This window comes from Pieris rapae, chromosome 1 (genome assembly GCF_905147795.1).
Source record: "Pieris rapae chromosome 1, ilPieRapa1.1, whole genome shotgun sequence".
Classification (NCBI taxonomy): domain Eukaryota; kingdom Metazoa; phylum Arthropoda; class Insecta; order Lepidoptera; family Pieridae; genus Pieris; species Pieris rapae.
The window spans coordinates 294,811-315,226 of NC_059509.1; the positions used below are offsets into that span (position 1 = coordinate 294,811).

Sequence of the window (20,416 nt, forward strand, 5' to 3'; positions counted from 1 at the left end):
GCGGGCCTTTCTGTATTTCTAAATTATTAATAATTCCTTTACTCACAATAACTGTTTATACTTTTTATTTTATATTGTGCTTGTGTTTTATATGTTTAACACAAGTTTTATACAAATGTACCATGCCCACTATTTAAATGTGCCAGCAACTATGTTTAAGTCCATTTTTTGTTGAAACATTTATGAAATGTGATTAAATGGTATACTTGGACCAATTCGTCTATAAAGGACTCATACAACTTGTTTCGTTGCTGACCACGACGCACAGAAATGAGCTGCGGACTAAAGAGAGAGATGACTTGATCCCATGCTATCCACGGTCTGTCAACTTTTCATCGTGTCAATAAGTGCATCGTTCATTAGTTCGCACGCTGGACAATCTCTGACATAATCCGTTTTATTCTCCGCCTATTTCTCTGAGACAAATTGAATCAATACCAATTGATTGTTTCCTTCGTGTGAGTTTCCGCTCAAGTATAGGAAAGAACTTGATAGAGAGTGCACTGATATTGCTTTAAGTTCATTTTAAACAGAATTAAAATATTATTACTGCGAATCCATTAATCAAGATACTATTTAAGTGAGATATTATGTACTTAATTTTATATATAAAAACATGTACTGAGTAAAATACAGATCCAAAAAGAATTACGAAATCTAGGCATTAATTACCAAAAACTAAATTATTTCATAATTTGGTCTCAGATAAATTCTTTCTTAAAACAATACAAACTTCAATGGACCTAAAAGTATGAGCAGAAAGATTTTTGTAATTTATTATCTGCAAATGTATAAGCTATCGCTTGTGTGTTTTGTAAGATAATTTATTTAGGTTTTATTTGCTTGTATATTTGGAGACCTCACGCATTTTCTCGCTATGATTTGTTGGGTACGATCGTATTTTTCCTTATCTAACAAAGGAAAAATACGATTAATTTATTTGGTCCAGGTATTTTGGCTTTGTGAACGTTAATGATAATTTCCGAAGGCTAAATCTTATGTTGGCTTTACTTTTTTTTATAAACTTAACGTTATATAAATATTACGACTTACAAAAGTTTTATGAAATATTTAATATCCTACAGGATTTCATCAAACAAATGCACAATTCTAGCTTATCTTTTACGCTATAATCATTTCGTATTTATTCATTTTATTTTGTCACCGTACTGGTTCTTTATTTTCATCACAACATTCGTCTAGATTAGATATTTATTTAAGCTAAACCTCACGTAAAACCCAGTCAAGTGAAAGAATAAATTAGCTTCTAGGTGTCAGACCGGTCAAACAACTCACTCCTATTAACCGCAAAGGGCTGGCGACTTGAATTAAATGAAATGGAAAATTAAATAAAAGTAAAAGGGTAACAGACCTTTGACCCTTAGCCCCGAAGACTTTAGTTATTTTTCTTTAATTATAACTCAACCGATCGGGACGAGGTATTGAGTATCGCCAATAATTAAGAGCTATAATGATCGGTAAGAATTAGGGTTCATATAAAATATTTTTACGAAAATATTAATTCGGTTTTATCTAACAGTTTGAAGTAAGCATTTTCTGTGAATGCTTTATTTCTCATTGTAGGTAATTATAAATTTATAATCACCGAAAACATTATCTCTAACGCCCGAACCCAAAAATATATCCACAATCTCAGATTGACTTCAATCAGACCTTGACAGTCGATCGATCTCCTATCTGCATCCCGATAACCAAACCCATGGCTATTACAATCCGTCGATTGGTTGTTGGCATAATTTTATCCCTATTTAGATTAAGATGTCTATCTCAGATGGTCATAAAGGGATTGAGATAGGTTATTGGGTTTGGGCGTCAACCAATGAGACAAATTATATTAAAAATATACTTTACACTGACATATGTGTTTTTATTACTAAATATGCTCTTCTCATGTTGCTCTTTCCGGTGGAAGCCAAATATTTGCTTCTTAATAAGTGTATCCTTGCAAAAGCTCAAATGACAGTATATCTTATCGGTGTTGTTCTTATCTTGACGGATGGCGTCACGATTGCCTACCTCGGCTTACCTTTGTGCGATAACGTGTAGGCTTTGTTTGCTCGCTATTCATTCAACTAGGTTCTACCAGCATTGGTTTTTAACTATTTCATTACGAATTTACGTTACTATTATGAGAAGTAAATTAGTATTATAAAATTTACGAAGCAATTCATTATTTTTGTATTTAATACTCCATTGTCCAGTTTGGTTTGAACACCTTTGTATCCTGTCCTGAGAATATAAAAGTTGTACAAGTGAAAAATACTAAATAAAGACTACATTAATGACTACAGAAAGACACGCTAGAAATAATAATAATTTTGGTGAAAAACTTCCAACCTTGGAATGGTTTCGTATCACTTAAGTTGGGCGAGCGGAAAATTAATTAAAATATAAATATTTATGTCATGTATCGTAGTGATATGGTAGCAACTTCTCTTTATTTGTATGCAGCTAGAACAAATAATTCACAGAAAGACCAATCGAATAAGAAAATAATGACGAAAAAGGTCAACCAACACAAGTAAAATTATATACTCTCGTCAAATATTACACTGATATGTATCCTGTACAGCTGCAATGTTAAATGGGCCGAAGATAAATCTGTGTCCTAGGATTCCTAGATTACGCTAGAGCGTAATTAATTCAACCCCTGTTGTCTTCAAGTTGTGGACACCATGTGTGTTGAACTAACAGATTAACGAGATAGTGTGGCTTTAAGGTTATGTGTATACTTTCGCCTATGCATTTATTCGATTAAATGAGCTTGTAAAGCGAAAATTGTTATCCCATTTAAAAACATCACTATTGTCAAACAAAACAAAGTGGCAAACTTAAGAATAATGTTTACTTATATTAGCTATGAACAACCTATCTTATATTATCTTTAGTGTCTTAGTCGTCTTTTAGTATACTGATGATTTCAAGTCAATAATTAGATCGTGTTTCTCTATTTCTGGCTAATCAACTTTGCCCAATGATGCAAATTATGTTTGTCAGGCCCGGGTAAACGTTTATAACGACTATTCAATAACTAACTGCAATTAATTCGGTTTGGATTTGCGATCTGTCATATAATCAAATTATCTTACTCGGTAATGTATGTGTAATTGCTAGCTGTTTATTAAACGGGGTGATTTAATAAAATAAACTTAGATAAATGACTTCGGTAGGACGCAAATAATCAATATGTCCATTTAGTCATAAAACACGAACAAACGCCTCACAAACTTTGCTTACGTTTCTTTACATCTGCTTATACAACAGAGTTATTCATCTTGGTCTTCAGGTGCCACTTTATAGTTTGTGCTCGTCTAAATAGTGCCTCAGCGAGTCTGATGCCGGTCCACATACGTACGTACCGCAACAACGACCTCTGTGTCTACCATCCAGTTGATGTAAAACAGGCGACGCTAACACCATGTCTCAAAAGGTTCGAGGCGTCTTCCACTGTCTTCTTTAATGGGCCTCACGGCCAGATGCCACAGGGTGACAGTCAAACCTTCAATTTGATACTAATGTGTCGGATGTCATCCTTAAAAAAATTCTTAAACAATTCTTGTAATAAAAATAATTTAGAAAGCTAAAAAAATATAAATAAGTTTAATTCTACTTTTTCATCTCGATTTGTCCACTTGTGTATGTAAAACGAGGCAATTACGCTCCACTCCACTTATGTATTCGTCGTTTATAAATAAGCACTAACTTCGTCTTTATATAAAATGTATATATTTAGCAAAGTAACAAAATATTAATCTTTAGATATCAAGTAAAGTTTAGTGGAGTACGAAAATGGTTGGTGACCTTCTTCTTTGTTCTATTCTGGGAGACATGTATCGAGGTGTTAACACCCTCTATTAAGATATATGAGAATATAATATTAATTTAACCATGCCTATAAATATTTTCGAGATTTTGCGATGCTAAGTATTCTCCTTCCTACAATACAAATAGCGAATAATCAGAGCATAACAAATATTACTAGCAATGTGTTGCGTTTCCAGAGTGTTGGTCGAAGGGTGGTCATTATGTATTGAAACCGATGCACTAAGGGCTTGCTCATCGTGAACACAATTATCCGCCTCGGGAGCTACTAGGATTAAATTTTATGCTTCAATGAATCTCGTATTCCGGAATTCCGCGACCTTAATGGACAATTAAATATAATGATGTTTATGGCTTTGTGATTTAGGTTCTTTAAATTCGAACAATTGTTATCTTTCTTGAACAATGTCGGAAGTATATTAAGATATATCTCGCTTCTATATATACTATACTACTATATTTTTATACATTGTTTATAGAATATTTACAGACAATAGGGCATAACAATCTTGTGAAAATCAGCGGAGAATTGACAATACCAACAAATTCAGACAACGCACTTGCAAGACGGCTGGTATTACAGATGTCCACGGGCAAGCACTGAACTCTTAAGTGACCGGTCTTCTCAATTGCTTCGTCAAAAACCATTTGCTTATATATTATGTAATCCATTCAAATTAAAAGCTTTAGAAAAAGCCCCTTTATATATAAAGTGATCTGGTAAATTGAAGACAATACCGACTTTACATTCTTCTATCATTTGTACTTGTAATTTACACTATTTGTAGTTATCAAATAACTTAATACTCGGATATTTGTATGGTATCTGTAAAGTAGCAACCGTTACACGTATTTGATTATTTTCTATGGACTCACAGTACGTTAATGCATATTGATCTAACATTTATTTATATATAATATTCTTATTACAGACTATTGTAGAAGAATTGCACATTGAATAAAACAATTTGCGTTGTAATAAAATCCCCAGAGAGGATATGCATTAATCCAGCTAAGTAATATATTCGTATGAGGGGTACAGTTTAATTAAGCATACTATTAAATTCGATCCCTAGCTGCCATCTATTACGAGCAGAAACCGATATTTGACATAATATCATTATTTCGTATGCAATCAGTTGTAGATTTTATCCTAACACATCCCTACATTACAATTCTAGGAATAACTTGTTTTCAGATATGCCTCTACTCCTAGTATTTAACAATTATTCAAGCCATTTAGTTTCTGTAATTAACTTTTTCATTGATAAATTAGAAGCTAAAAAAAATCCCTTTGCTATGCTTCTTTAAATAAGACGGTCATTAAATTTCAAAAGTGAGAAACACCGTTATATATAAAATACTTATCAATTATAATTTATTTTTATGTTATGTTTATTCCGTCTACATTCTAAGTCTGTTGTAAATGAAGAATGGAAATGAGCTTGTACTTGTCTACTTTTCCTGAAACCCGCATGAAAATGAAACCCAGTTCAGTTTCTAGGCCAATCTTCTCAGGCCACGCTCTTAGACAGGCCTATAAACACAGTTTTTAAGACGTGTATGAGGGATCTTTAAACTGTAATATTTGTTTTCGTGTTTTATTCTATCTAATCTGTATTACTATAAAAACATCGCATACTTATTTATGAAGCGAATTCAAAATACTAGTACTGAGTAATACAATGATAATATTGAATACATAAGTAGTTTTATTTATCTGTAGAAAACAGAAAGTCGTATGTGACTGGGTACTTGTTACACTCGTCTGAGGCATTGTGTCGCGGCCGGCTTTTGTTCTTCACAAATCAAACATGGCGGCGCATTGTTAGCCACCCCCGACGATTCTTTACGAGAAACTTCAGTATTTTGGTTTTCGCCTTCTTTGCTAAAATTGCTGAGTAATTAAAGTGGTGAAATTACTCGTGTAAATTATGAAAAACATATTGTATGTTATTTTTATGTTTTAAAATCTATATTATATTACTATAACTACTAGCATAATTAGGAATCGATTCACATATACCAATCCGAAACATAAGCACTTTCAATGATACCGTTCGTACTTTCGCTCTGGGAATGTTTGAAGAGGTAATTTTAAATGTGGAATTTAAACTTTCGTCTTTGTGCTTTTGACAGGATTTACGAAAGAAAATATTTTTGATAAAGTATTCGTGTGACCTATATGCTTGATATGCTGAGAAAATATTGGCTTTCACAATGATATCTAAAGATCTATTTTGCTGGTATTTTACTATTAGACTTATTTTTTTTAATAATGAATGATCCTTCTCTTAATATATCTATTTTCGACGGCAAATTTTCAGATGAACTACGATTGTTTCATAACGACCAAAGTTTAAAATCTAAATACGCACAATGTCATCCAGGTCTCAATAGAGACGCAATTTTTCGCCCGTTATGCCCCCCCCCCCCCCTTGAACCATTTCCCCCTTCCTTACGCCTCCGCTCGTTCCGAACGTGATTCGAAAACAGATTTGGACATTCGTAGAATCCGGTATTTGTCCGAATAGAACAGACTATGTTATTGTGAATTATGTAACAATGTGCTTAATGTGTTTATTTATTGTATATATGTACTTAATACAAATCACGTATCCGATCGTAGATAGACCATTAAGATATTTCAAAATGTTTTTACCATTAGTATTGTTTTGAAAGATATCAATCATCATATTTGAGACAAGAGTAAGATTGCCTCATCATAACTTCTCATTAGGGAATATAATATTATTTTAACTTTATGACAATTCATAGACCGATAACAGTCCCAAAAGCGTATCTTCGAAATTGCAACAGGGTTTAAAATATGGGCACAAAGCTTTGTCTAAAATGGAATAGTTTATATCACACGGCGATCTGACATAACATACGAAATTTACTGCGTCCCACGTCAACCCACTATAATCCAATTACCGAACGAGTTATTGGAGACCATTTTCACCATTTTCAAACAATGCAAACCCATTTTCACGTATGTAGTGTAATTATTATTGTTTAGATAGGAAGGGTCCGATGCTCACCTGAAACGAATGATAAGCTGTATAGTACTTTAGTTGCCAAATCTTAAGAGTGTTAATAGGATCTTAGAGGAAGTTAAATGTATTTCTATTGTTACGGATATTAGTTTCGCTCCATTTGTCTAATCTTTCTTATACTAAAATGTACATGGGTGATGTTGAAGTGTTGGCAAAGCTTAAAAAGACAATAATTGTTCCTTTCTTCTCTTCGTTCTTCTTTTTAGTGCAACATTTAGAGATTCTTATATTCTATTAGAGTACAGAAAACACTAAGTGCATAGGCATAGCTTATAAAATTGCCGTTTAGGGTTCCAAGAAGACAATCAATTGCACGTAAGGGGCTCCCGCCTAGAGGGTCAGTGAAATTACAGTTAACTGTGAAACTAAATAAGCATTAGTAAGGATTTATTGCTTGTAATTCAAAGCGCAAACACCATTTGTCAGAGCCTTCCTTGTAATTTGAAAACGCAAGCAACCTTAGAACTATTCAATTAGTCTTAGTTCAAACATGTTTGTGTGCATCGTTCTAATGCTATATACAGAAATAATAAGGAAATATATAATGAAATACCACAGAATTAAAGTTTCACAAACTTCAACTAAGTTCTATGGAACTGCCATAAACTGTCTGCTAAGTTTATTTGCTGACAGAACAGGTAACCATTAAGATTATATCAAAGGTGTATTTGAAACAAACATGTTTGCCCGAGCCAAATAACTTGCGTAAAGATAACGTAGTAATTATAACAATATTGTCGGGACTTTAATTTGGAGGTTATGTTGTGTTGAGCGCAGCCTGAAATAATATAAGTTTTGTAAGGGTTAACTTCAGACTTAAGGATTTATTTGCTTGCTTTGCTGAACAATAATTTATAGAAGTCCAGTACGAAACTAACTCTTAATTATAATCTAGAATACGCACCGACAAGCAATTACTCTTAGTTCGATCGAAAAGTATTAAATTTATCTTAAGCTTCGATTTATCTCAAGAAAACAGTTATTTCATAATTTATTGCTAGTAACATAGAACCTATTAATATTGTCCAGTTTTGACAGCCTTCCAAGAGTATCTAGAGTGCCCGACACGTCGCTTACACAAGCATAAGAAAGTTTTGTGTCTAGTACTTCTAGACAAATATATCTTTGCAATAGACGCATTGTCTGCACTAAAAGTTCATCGTTCCTTTAAAAATATATGTTTAAACTTAAAATTCAACGATGATGAATATAATGTTCACATATTTAAGAATTCGCTGCAACTCAAAATTTACACAATTTGATTTCACGCGTTATTACATAACCGAGTGTTTATTTATTGTTACAGGTTGGCTGATAAAATTGCTGAAGTTACAGTTATGAGCTGCGACATGAACACTTTTTCTTTATATTACACTATCAGTAAAAACAAATAAAATTCATCAATTTATGATATTAATCGTAAATACGATATCTTTTTAATTTAATTTACTGAAAAAATAAGAATTTGTGACTCGTTAAAATTATTGCCTCCGTATGGGACATCACTCACGTTTCATCTCAGACAGTAATTAACGAAAGCCAGCAATTAGCGGAGACACTTGACAATCGTCCTAAATCTCTAATATTTGAGTGTCGTTTAACAATGCTTACGTAACGAGATGTCTGTTTCAATTTATTTTGTGTTTATTTTCAAGATGATATAACAAATAAATTATAGTTAGAATTACGGCCTTTCTTTTCGGAATGTTTATTATGTCATATTTCTTGTCATACAATAATTTTATAAAATGCACCTTTTTAGTTAGGAGCACATCAACGCAATCTTAATAAGTGTGAAATATGTAGTTGGTATCTTGCATTGCCCTTAAAATATGTTCTGTATATAAAATAGTGACATAAAAGTGTTTTCTGTACAGACATGCACACACAATGTGCATTACCAAAGCCATTATTTCGAGTGAAAAACACATAATTTCCACGATGTAGCATTTACAAATGATTCGTAGACCGTCTACGAATCGCTACGAATCTAATACTTATATAGCGTGAGTAAATGGTATTCTACGGCGGTCTCGACGTCAAGTAATACAATTATTTCAAAAAATAACGTTTACTGCGATCTGTAAAATATAGCCAAGAAGTTCTTTCGCAAATGCTATTACTTCTGAGTTTTTTCCTCGAAGGGAAATCGTTTAAGTTAACTCGTTTGCTTGAAAGTTGCCTTGTGGTCGGATTACAAAGATAAAACTTAGTTCGGGCCGTCTATTAAGAGTCCAATTTTTGTATTACATTTTCATAATGTTATTTTGAACAATTTCCTGAATCTTGGTCTGGATTATTTATAATTGTAACAATTTAAAAAAATCTACCTAATAAACTAAATACTTATTTTACTAAACCATTAAATTAGTCGTGCATAATCGTCCTTTTTCTATACAAAAGGCGATGAACTTGTAAAATTTAAGCATAATGCAATTAAAAAATTAAAAAATAACTCGAAAATTTTCAATTTGCTATTAAATATGAAGCAACTTTGTAGCCGATATTAAACATGGAGGCCGCAGAATTTTGGATTTAAAAGTACGGACATTGAAAATTTGCACATACATTTTCAGTGCACATCATTCCTCGATCGGTGTCGGGGTGATTTATATTCAGAGGCAATTTGGCGGCTCTTTTTATACCCATACAGCTGTGCTCTTTATATAGATTTTCTCATCAATATTCTACGTAGACTCCTATTTGTAAATTAATAGCTATTTTCTGCATGTCACTTTGTAGAGGTGAGGCAAGTTTTTATTGACATCATTAAAAAATACGATTTTGTAGAATTTGTTATTGCACGATATGCCTTCTTAGCTGGTAGTGCCTAGCGCCTAATTTATCTATGAATTTATAGTCGCACTAACAGGTCACACTTAAAAACAAACAAAATAAGGAAATAAATATCTTATACAAATTAAAACCAACGTAATACTTTACTAATTAATAAGTTTACAAAGTTTTCAATTCAGTATTAAAGAAGGACATTGACTATTCAAGTACGATTAATATGGAATAAAATATTTGCCCAACATTATTGACATGATTCGTCAATCTCTTTATTGGCCGTGTCCTTAACACCAACTAATAAAAGTAGGATTACGGGTTAAATTATAAACAGCCTTCGGGTTTTTGGAAGTTAGTTTACGTAAAAAATTATGACAAATAAATAGAAGAATTACAACTTACTTTCGAAGCTCTACCCAATAAACCTTTATTTTCATTCTTGGCTTGGATTTGTTTAATTATAATAATTTAAAGTAAACCTAGGCTGCGATTCACGTACTCTCAACTCCAATTTAAATTTAATTAGACCACGGACGTTGCAGAATGACGATTCTGTTTAATTAACATCGCGAGTGTACAGACAGCTTCCCATTTTTTTAATGATTAAAATAATGCCTTGTTTATTCGCTATACTTCGTAAATTACGATTTATTTATATTTAAAAGTCCTGCTTAAATGAGGTAACAGTTCAATCTTTGGGGACAAGTATTTTAGTTTTTAGTTACATGCTATATGCGACTTTATTTACCAAGTAAGATTAAATTTAGCTAACTTAACGTTTATTCCTTTATTTATTTAACATATATATTATAAGGTACTTGAAACGAAATACAGCTGAATTTTGTTATTTAAAGTTAAGCTGACATTTAATTAAACTCAAGATATAGAAAAATGACAAATTCTTTTTTAAAGTTTAAATAAAATAAAGCTTCGCTCAGATCAGGCTGACGGTTAAAACAAAGTTAACACACAGTGTTTTACTAAATTAGCTTACACATAAAGAAAGAAAACTAAAGTTGAAATACATCGAATTACCAATGGTTTTTATTTGTACTGTCAGTTCAGTTAACGTGGCATGATAGCGAAATAGAAAAGATTTAATTTCTGTATAAACGAACTGTATGAATATGGTTTGTTAAAATTTTGTTATACCTACTTGAGAAAATACAAGACTACATTGGATTGTGTTTATATTTTAATTAATGTCTATAAACGGAAATTATAATCAACGGTAATTTAGGGGCTAAAGTTTGTGTTCATAAATAAGGTGATATCTACCTCAAGATAATCGCTCCGTTCATCTTGCATCGGTACATTAACTGCGAAAACTCTAACATCTTGAGATATTCCTTTCACTGATATTATTAAGATTCATTTAACTTTTAGTTGGCGTCCATTTCACTAGCGAAAAGTTTTTCTTTTGAATTTATGCCGAGTTGTCATTAATTAATTTTATTTACTCTTAAAGAAATTTAATTTGACAAAAAGACTTGTTAATATAGATACAAAATAGTGGATAAATTCGTTTAAAACGTATATGCCGCATAAGTTCGCGAACTACATACTATATTACTATCAGGTTCTTTGCCGCCTTTATCAGGTCTTTGAGGAGTATACTTCCTCAAAGGCCAAACGCACTCACTAAATTGGGTGTAAAATGGGGGTAGTAGTTTTATTATACTATATAAAAAAAACTACTACTCGACTGCTGCTTCTTGGTGCTATAATATGCAACCTTGATCATTCCTACGTAATTTTGCAATCAGCAAATTCTATCGAAGTAAGCTGAAGATTTATTAAGCGATTCGAAGACCACGTCTCTTCATTAAAAGCTGCTAAAAGTTCATTGAGTTGATTTCATATTCAATTTGCACGTAACAGGGACCGCTATAAATTTTTTATGGTCGTATAAAAAGCTCAGAAGATTTTAAAAAGTAAACGTTTACGTTTTATATAGTATTTATAATTTCAATAGGTAACCATCAGTTAAATAAACACATTTTTTACGTATGTGTGCCTTAATCGGATCCACAACTGCCATTAGATAATTTTATATCCAGGATTATTGCTATTAACTGAAAGGTAAATAAGCTCTCAGTTGTGTTGCGTGAATTTCTGAATAATATCCGTCTCGCACGTTAATCCCTCACAATCCTGGATTCACCGTAAGAAACTCGCGACTGAGCTCATTTATAAACGAATTTCATATGAATTTCGCTGCTTAATGGATTAATTCATGATATGCCTTAGAGCGCTTTGCGTGCCATATTATTTCTAGCGCATGTCGTTCTGAAATATTTTTTACAGCTGTGTAACAATTTCAGTTATTATTCGTGAACTAATGTTAAATATTGAAAGGTTTATGTGAGGCGTTTCAGAGACAGATTTAGAAGTTTCAAACTTATTAAATTGCGGTCTTGCGTGACGAAAAACCTGGTTGTACTACTTCATCATTATTAATTAGTTACTTTTGCCTTACACTTAAAAGTAATACAGATTACAAAGGCGATTCGTTAAATCTCAGGCCCAATTTTGACAATTTTGCAACAAGAAATAATTCTAGTTTTCATTCGTGGATGAAGTCGCGAAACCCTTAGTTCTGTATAAAACAAACTTGTTTGCGGGCTGCCTCGTCGGGAGTAAAGCAACTCAAGCCTGTCACTTGACCTACATCCTTTCTGTCTCCTCCGCAGAATTTATTCAAATAACACTCACATTGATCCATATCCAAGGTCCAAATTCCCACTGCTCCGCCTAGCTCAAAGGCGACTCCCCACGCAATTTAACACTTTGTTTTTCCTTCAAACACGGCAGAATATTCAATGTCGGCAAAAAATGAGGCGACTGTATCTCAACCGAACTTGCACCGAAACACACAAGTAATAAGAGTCGAATTTAAATAAAAGCTCCTTGGTTGATAATGAATTTTTTATCGTGTTTCGACCTACACTAGCAACAATAACACATGTAATTCGGGCTATATTTAGGCTGATCTGAGCCCTCTCAAACGGAATTTTTAAAAATTCATAAAAGGGTTATGCTACGAATTCTCATGTTTATTTAATAAATGATTCCGTTTCGTATTGTGTGTCTCATCGGCGGTATTTGGAACTCCTTTTCTAGTAACGCTTGTTGTTTCTTGTTGGGATGAGAGGCTTTTCAATTATTTATGCTTTTCTTAAATCATGAAACAACAATATAATAAACCCCAGTTATAGCTGTATTGTTACAAAACATTGACAATGTAACTAGTATTGAGAATCAGTTATTGTCACAAAAAAAGTTGACGGCATAAGTGTTTACGCGAACATTGGTAGAGGCTTATTCATTTATGAGCTTATGAAATCTCAGGTCGAGGGCTAAACTTCCGAGATTTGTTGTGCTTTGATTCAATTAATGTTACAAACTTTTAATTGGTTTGATATTTTGCCTTTTCTAATCGCGACGTATAAAGAGTTAACTTTTTCAATTATCGTCAAGAACTGAAGTTGATTTACGAGTGATGCTATTTAATTATTACCTCCTTCTTAAGAACACTTCTTAGAAGTGGGATTACCTGTTTCTACTAATAACATTATTCGTAAACACTATTAAGGAAAGATCTAAATACTTTTCCGGTTCGTGTTATATTTACGTAATACCAGTGATTACCATTACCGTGTTGCTACGAGCCGTAGGTAAACAAAGTGTTTTATAATCAATGTTTTTCGCAAGATCTTCTAAGTATAGGAATAATAAGGTGATTGATGTCGTAGTGAAATCTAGCCAGTGAAAGCAGGTCTACAAGCGTAGTATTGAGAACTTCTAGAAAAAATCAATCTAAACAAATGTTTCTTACGTCATTTTTAGGAGTACGAAGTTGTCGTTAACATCTTGTTTACATAGATTCCTTCACATATCTAACAAGCTTTTCTGGTTCTGAATGTAAACACAGAAGCAGAAGTCCATTTCGTAGGGTAAATAACGAGTAATCTGGTTGTATGGGCCATTAACCCCTGCGAAAGAGCGATTGGAGTCGACGTGGCTTGAACACAGCGATTCAGTCGCGAAATTAAACTGTCAGCCACCGTTGTCTGCTCACTTGTTTTAAATCTGTGTGCTTTGAATATCATCAAATCATAATTTTGATGCAATTTTTTTAATTAAATATACCTAGACAGTTCATCTTTTTAATTGATTTATAAACGAAATTTATTTCTCTAGTAGTGGTAAATTAAGTTATTTCACATACTATAATAAAGTATTAAAAAAAACTGTTCATAAACAGAATAAATGATCAGACATATACACACATTTTCCAAAAAATATACGGCATTTACGTAGGCATAGTTTATTTTTCTCATCAAAACAGCAAAACACACAAATGAAATATGTGCACGTTTAAAAAAAAACATTGATTTTTACCTTCATATAAATTTGCCATCTGCGCAGCGCCTGTTTTCTTATTTAGGGCAAGTGGGGCAAAGTGGACACGCATCCAGCGGGATGTATGTTACAATCGCTGCATGAATATTCATGCCAGTGCGCCTCTCTTGTTTCAGGTGTCGTTACCATATTGTGAAAAGAAAAATACTAGTATTTAAACAATTATTAATGAACTGGCTTTTTGGGAGATTTTCGACTTGTTTTCATAATGGTCATCGTTTTTTGTATTCGGTTAGTAAAATAATACCGTTTATAACATAAGTAAGGTAAACATTTTTGTGTGTTTTCCAAGCTAAGACAATATATGTAACCCTCTACGCCGTAGCTTGTAGCTACATATATACGAAAATAACTTCTAAATTCTAAATCATTTATTCTTATAGGTAACAAATGTACATTTATGAAATGTCAAAAAATAACTAAATATGAAATGAAATTTTATATTTACTGCCAGTTCTCAAATTAAGGTCGTAGAACGGAACAGAGGATCTGCCACTCTCCGCCACTCTTTTTATTTTAAAAGTTTTTTGTTTTATACAACGTTTGTAAGGAGCTGCAATAATAACACCATGCTCAAGATGAAATCATAAATAATTAATAATAATAAAATATATTAAAAACAAAGATTTGTCCTCTATCCGTAGGATGCATAAGTGAAATAAGAGCACGCACTGTCATTCTCATAATACAACTCCTTACATTCTCAACTCTATAGATATTAATATCAACATAGAAGATATAATAAGTAATATTTTCAGTTGACTGAAACACCTCAAATGGGCCAGAGACAATCGACAATGTTCTCAAGAAATTTAATTTGTAACGTTAGCATAAGTGTAATATGCAATTCAATTACGAAGCAGCCCAGTTTCAAATAAAAGACCTGGCATTTTGCAGCGTGTCTTAATAAAATGGCGTCCGTTTCCGACACTATACAGAACTGTAGCGTTTCTTATTACTCATACTTCCATTTTGTAAATGTATATTTTCTTTTAACATTGTTATACGGAGTGGATCACTTCTTTTGATTAATTTCATCGCTAACATCTAATGCATGCTAATATACTGGAAGGTTTTGGCAACCTTTCGATACACAACACAGGAATGCCAATATCTTTTGATGTAAAAATACACTATTAACACCAGTTTCTTGACACTATTATACAAGTATATACATAAAACAAAAGAATGTACTACTAAAATTATATATTAATATATGTATTAAAGAAATTTAACACATACAAAAAATTAAAACTTAATATAAATAATGTTACGAATACTTTTTATTTTTTGTTTCCATACTGCATAAAACCTTCAAACAAACCGTTCAAATATTTGAAATAAAAGGATTCAACCTAATTTTACACATTTATTCCTTAAACAATGGTCATCCAAAGCCATCCCAAACAAACACTTTATTATCAACAAACCGGTTTTTCATCCTTTTTTACGGTTTAATCAAAGTTCAACTGCGTCAAGGGTTGTCGGTGGTCAGTAAATAACCGATACGTTGTTATCTGTTCACGGCAGGAACTCCCTCTAAAACGCTAGAAATATGGTAACCCTGTCCGCGTAAAAATGACCAGCTTTATGTACCGTGAAGATAGCGTTGTTTATATTTTCTTGGAGAAAAATATACGGTTTTTATCAATTTCTTACATACTAAAAGATAAAATTGTTTGTATTATAAATTTGTTTCATTTATGTTATATGAATTTTAATGAACGTTTAAAATATTTGTCGTAGATGAGTAGAATTTAAAACTTTTTAAACTAAAAAAAGTTTTTCGTGTGGACCTCAGATTTAAGTTTATGTTTCATGAACAGGTGATCAGCCTCTCGTGCCTGACAGGTGCCATTGACTCTTTAGCCCTTATCAAGTCAGTTTCCATACAATGTTCACGTTCGAGCGAATGTTAAGTGCGCACATAGAGGGTCCACTGGTGCACAAGCGGGGATCGAATCTACGATTTCAGGGATGAGAGTTGTAAACTGAAGCCACTATACCAACAGGTAGAAAAGAACACTCCTTTACAAATGATATTTATATATCTAGATATGCCGCTAAGTATAACATATGTTATAGCAATTCGGTATTAGGTAGATTGTTTTTCCTTGTCCCTTAAGAAACTATACCGTTGAATGCCCGTAATTGAATCTGCATTCGCAAGCCAGGGCGCCTTTAATTTGGGTAAGTGTTGCGGTACAGTCAGCATATAAATCCTATGAATCTCTCTTTAAACTTGGAAATATTTTGTACAGTTTGAATTTAGTGCTTTAAATTACCGCGGTCTAGATTAAGTTAGCGTTATTTATTGCCGTATTTTACAGTTATAAATGGAATGAAATGAAAAGAACATGTTTTCTAATTACGAGACATCACGGAAGATGGTTAATAATTCAAAACGATTTGTATGAAACTTAACTCATAAAAATCTTGTAAATAGATTTTCAATGTCTGTTTAAAATCAGTTTAATAGAAAATAAAGGAAAAAGTATATTTGCAAGGCTTCCGACTAATTGTCGTTAGTCGCAGTGCTTACTCAAATATAATCGATTTCAATTACAAAATTAAAAAATCTTTTAATTTTTATTTATTTAACATATTAACTTAGTCGGTTTGAATTTATATTATTAATTACAGGCATAAAAGCTAGTTTCACTGACTGTACAGTATTTTGTAATCCAGACACGTTGTGGACCCCACTTCAGATAGATTATTACTCCCTTTGTCGGGAATTTTACAACTTCAAAAATTAGCCTGAAGGCTCGTGTGGCCTCTGAAATTATTTTATGAAGCTTTGTGTCTAAAGTTGTCAATTATTCAGACAAATTATACGTTTATAAAGGAAATGTAAAATTGTATATAAGTACCGTGAAAAATATCTAAATCTATAACGAAAAGTAACTCTTTTGCTTCCTTCGGGAGTTTATTGGTGTTTCTTAATGCCTTTAAAGTCGTCTAGTCTTTTGATTTGTCAATTATTTTGTAATATTATATAATCCACGACATTCCTGAAGATATTTTTAATTAAAGCTATAATTGCCTATATCTTAACTCTCTCTGAAAGGTCAATTTCGTACTTTGTGCTGAAAGAAGCTGTAAATTAAAGATTTAATATTACAGGAAGGCAACAGCGACGCTGCGTGTAACTCTGCAGTAGCTTGTGGTCTAAGTCGTGACCTAATTTTAATACCCATTTACAAAGGAACGTATGTGATGATCATGATGTCTTTAAAATTCACGAGTAAATGATATATTGAGTTTATTACACATGAAGATAACACTACTTAGAGGTCGATTTAAGATTGTATAATAGGCGCTTCAATATAGGTTTGGCAAACAAATTGAATCAGTTTCTTGCAGACCACACATTGCGTCGATTTTTGCCTCTGGGAAGTGGCTATTTATTCGCGAATTAATTCCGTTTTGTACCGAACCGTACACATCCAGAATTTAAAACCACTAACAAAACTGATCTAATTAATATTTATTAAATAAAAAATAAAACTGCTAAATACACATAACATGAGAGTTGTAGTACTAACTTCAGATTGCCTGACTAAAAGCACCTTGACCGCCTGTTACTTAAACCCAGTCCAAAATGTAACAGCGTCAGTGATTTATAGAACGCTGTGCACCCGTAACTTATTGCTGGCAATGTTTAGGGAATACACTGAGCTTTTGAAAACATTATGATTCTCTTAACAATTTTCAATCTAAAGAGTATTATATTGGGTATTAAGTAATCTTAAACAATGTTGGTGATCGTCTTCATACGGTTGCAGTCACTACTATTACGCGTTTAGTAGTCTTGCATTCGTTCTTTAAAGTCAAATCGATGAGTGACGTCCTGAGGAAAGTTTGTATTTCACCTACACGGCCGGTTATACTTGTGTATCAAAATCTCTATATCTATTTTATCAGTTAATGTATTACATTAACTTAATGTACATTATTGTAAAAAACTTCATACGAAATTCCTTTGAACAAAAAGAACCCAATTTTCAATATAAAAGGTACGTTCCTTTCATCATAGTTGCGTTACTTTATATATTCATTAAACGAAAAAGAAAAGTTTGAGATATTTTGTTTACATATCTTTTCAGGTAACATAAAAGATTGTAACATTAAATATTTTTATTCGTTACTGAGAGCATTTACAAGCGCGTTTTTACAACTACATTAGTCAGGTTTATGGCCACTTTTGAAAACAATTGGTTGTAAATTTAAGTGGGTTCTTAATTTTTTTTCTTTTGTATCAGGTTAGATTGCTTTGCGAGTGAAGTCAATTATTTAGCAATGAAAGCAAGCGAGTACAGAAGTGTTGGACTAGTGGCTTAAACGTACGACTCTCATTCGACGAGGTCATAGGTTCGATCCCCCGCTATGCATCAATGAACTTTCTATGTACACATTTGATACTCGCTGGAACGGTGAAGGAAAACATGGTGAGGAAACCGGCTTGCCTCTCACCTAGAACCGCTTGAGTCAGGCACTTGCCTAAACAAAAGTTTGACAAATGATCATGAAGCAGATACAGAAATCTGATTTATTTACATATACATATGTATATTTGTTGGCAAATTACATGGTAATTATTGTGATATATTAGACGAAGCAAAAGTTTCGATACACTAGGTACTATTTGTATGCTTTTAACTATAATTTGGAAAGTAACAAAAAATTTTTCCGAAAAAACTGCTGTAAAATAATTTGCCGTAAATTTTTAATTAACAGGATCTATTAATATTAGCTTAAATAAAGTAATTAGTACATAATTATACAAATTTGGAGAGCGAGACGAAATGTCCCATTATACTGAAATGAAAACTAATTTTAATAGTTCAGTTCATAACAACAAACTTCTATAACTCCAGCAAGTCGTGGATATAAACTATACGTCCTCGGCGATAAATCTTTGTATTCATATAAACCGTTTGACAACTCGGATTTCTGAATAATGGCCGGAATTTCGAGTCATAGACCAAACATTAACTATTATAGAAGCAACAATAACCCAGGGGACCTAACTTTATTACTGATATTATTATATTGCACTGATAGTTGACTAGAATGCAAAATTTAAATCTTTACGCCTCAGATGCAAAGGTACCCGGTACTGGGTACCCTTAAAATATTGTATTATTCTGGATAAATTAATGAAATGGATGGATGAATTTAAAGAAATATAATAAATCGAAGTAGATACACATTAAGTACAAAGAAAGATAATTAACAAAAGAGACCTTTCTACAAAACTAATTTACTCCTCCGCTGCGGCTGGCTCTTCGACTGGGGCTTCAGGCGGTGCCTCTGGGGCCTCTTCCGTTTCTGCTGGAGCTTCTTCTGCTGCCTCAGGGGCTGCATCAGGCTCGGCAGCAGTTTCTACAGGTTGCTCTTCAGGTGCAGGAGATTCGACTGGTTCTTGCTTTACTTCTTCGGGTTCAGGCGTGGCTGGAGTTACAGGGGCTGGAGTCTCTGGTGCTTCCTCTTTTGGCGCGTCGGAAGCAACTGGTGGCTTAATTTCTTCCACCAAAGGAGGAATAGGGGCAGCTTTATCTGGTGGGGGTGGCGGTGGTGGCGCTTCATCTTTTTTCCCCACTTTGCCTTTCTTCTGCTTCCTCTCTAACGGCAAATAGAGCTTGTAGTCCTGAGGCAACTCATCCTCCGAGTATAATCTTTCACTGAAGTAAATCCTCCTCAATCGAGTATTCGCATGAATTTGCACGCGTAAGGTTTCAATAAACTGTGTCCCATATGCACGCCTTGTAAAATCAGCTAAATTGAACTGAATCTGATTCCAGCCTCCCGACAGCCCGATCGGCATGCTCGTACAGAAAGGTTTGATTTTCGTCGTTGATTGAAAGTTTGAAATTCTAAATCGCCTCCTCAGATTCTTGTCATCGAGAATAGTGATTTCGAATGAAAAATATCGCTTCAAATTTTTCACTATCATAACAAGGAATGGTAATTTAATTCCCAATACTTGATTTCGCTTCGGACAAGTGATATATGTGGTTGCAACATTCGTACTCACTATTTCTAGGACTATGGAGTTCACTTCCGTATCCGTTAATCGCTTTATGTGGCCATTTTGTACTTCCATATCCCATATTGCTAACGGGTTTGAACCGCAACTGTAAAATATTGATAACAAGCCATTTTGATATGTATTTTTAAACATTGTGCAATGTTTAGTATGGCACGACTGTGACGCTGAATTGACACATTTTATGTCACAAAGTTTTCTATGGATTAATAGTCTTTGATGTTTGTCTAAAGAGGTATTATGAATT

At 33.1% G+C, this 20,416-nt stretch overlaps 2 protein-coding genes across 5 annotated transcripts in view; one reads left to right on the forward strand and one right to left on the reverse strand.

The window, feature by feature from the left end:
* Window positions 1–20,416, forward strand: part of LOC110995767 (semaphorin-1A) — a 172,109-nt gene that overhangs the window by 71,111 nt on the left and 80,582 nt on the right. The gene's annotated exons all lie outside the window — the stretch shown is intronic.
* On the reverse strand, window positions 19,384–20,312 carry LOC110995744 (cilia- and flagella-associated protein 20-like). The gene has a single exon (XM_045628294.1). The coding sequence runs from the start codon at window positions 20,302–20,304 to the stop codon at window positions 19,384–19,386; it is 921 nt and encodes a 306-aa protein (XP_045484250.1). The 5' UTR covers window positions 20,305–20,312.

Bases quoted from the DNA above. Each gene is read 5' to 3' on its own strand.
- LOC110995744 (XM_045628294.1), bottom strand. From the start codon at position 20,304: ATGTTTAAAAATACATATCAAAATGGCTTGTTATCAATATTTTACAGT.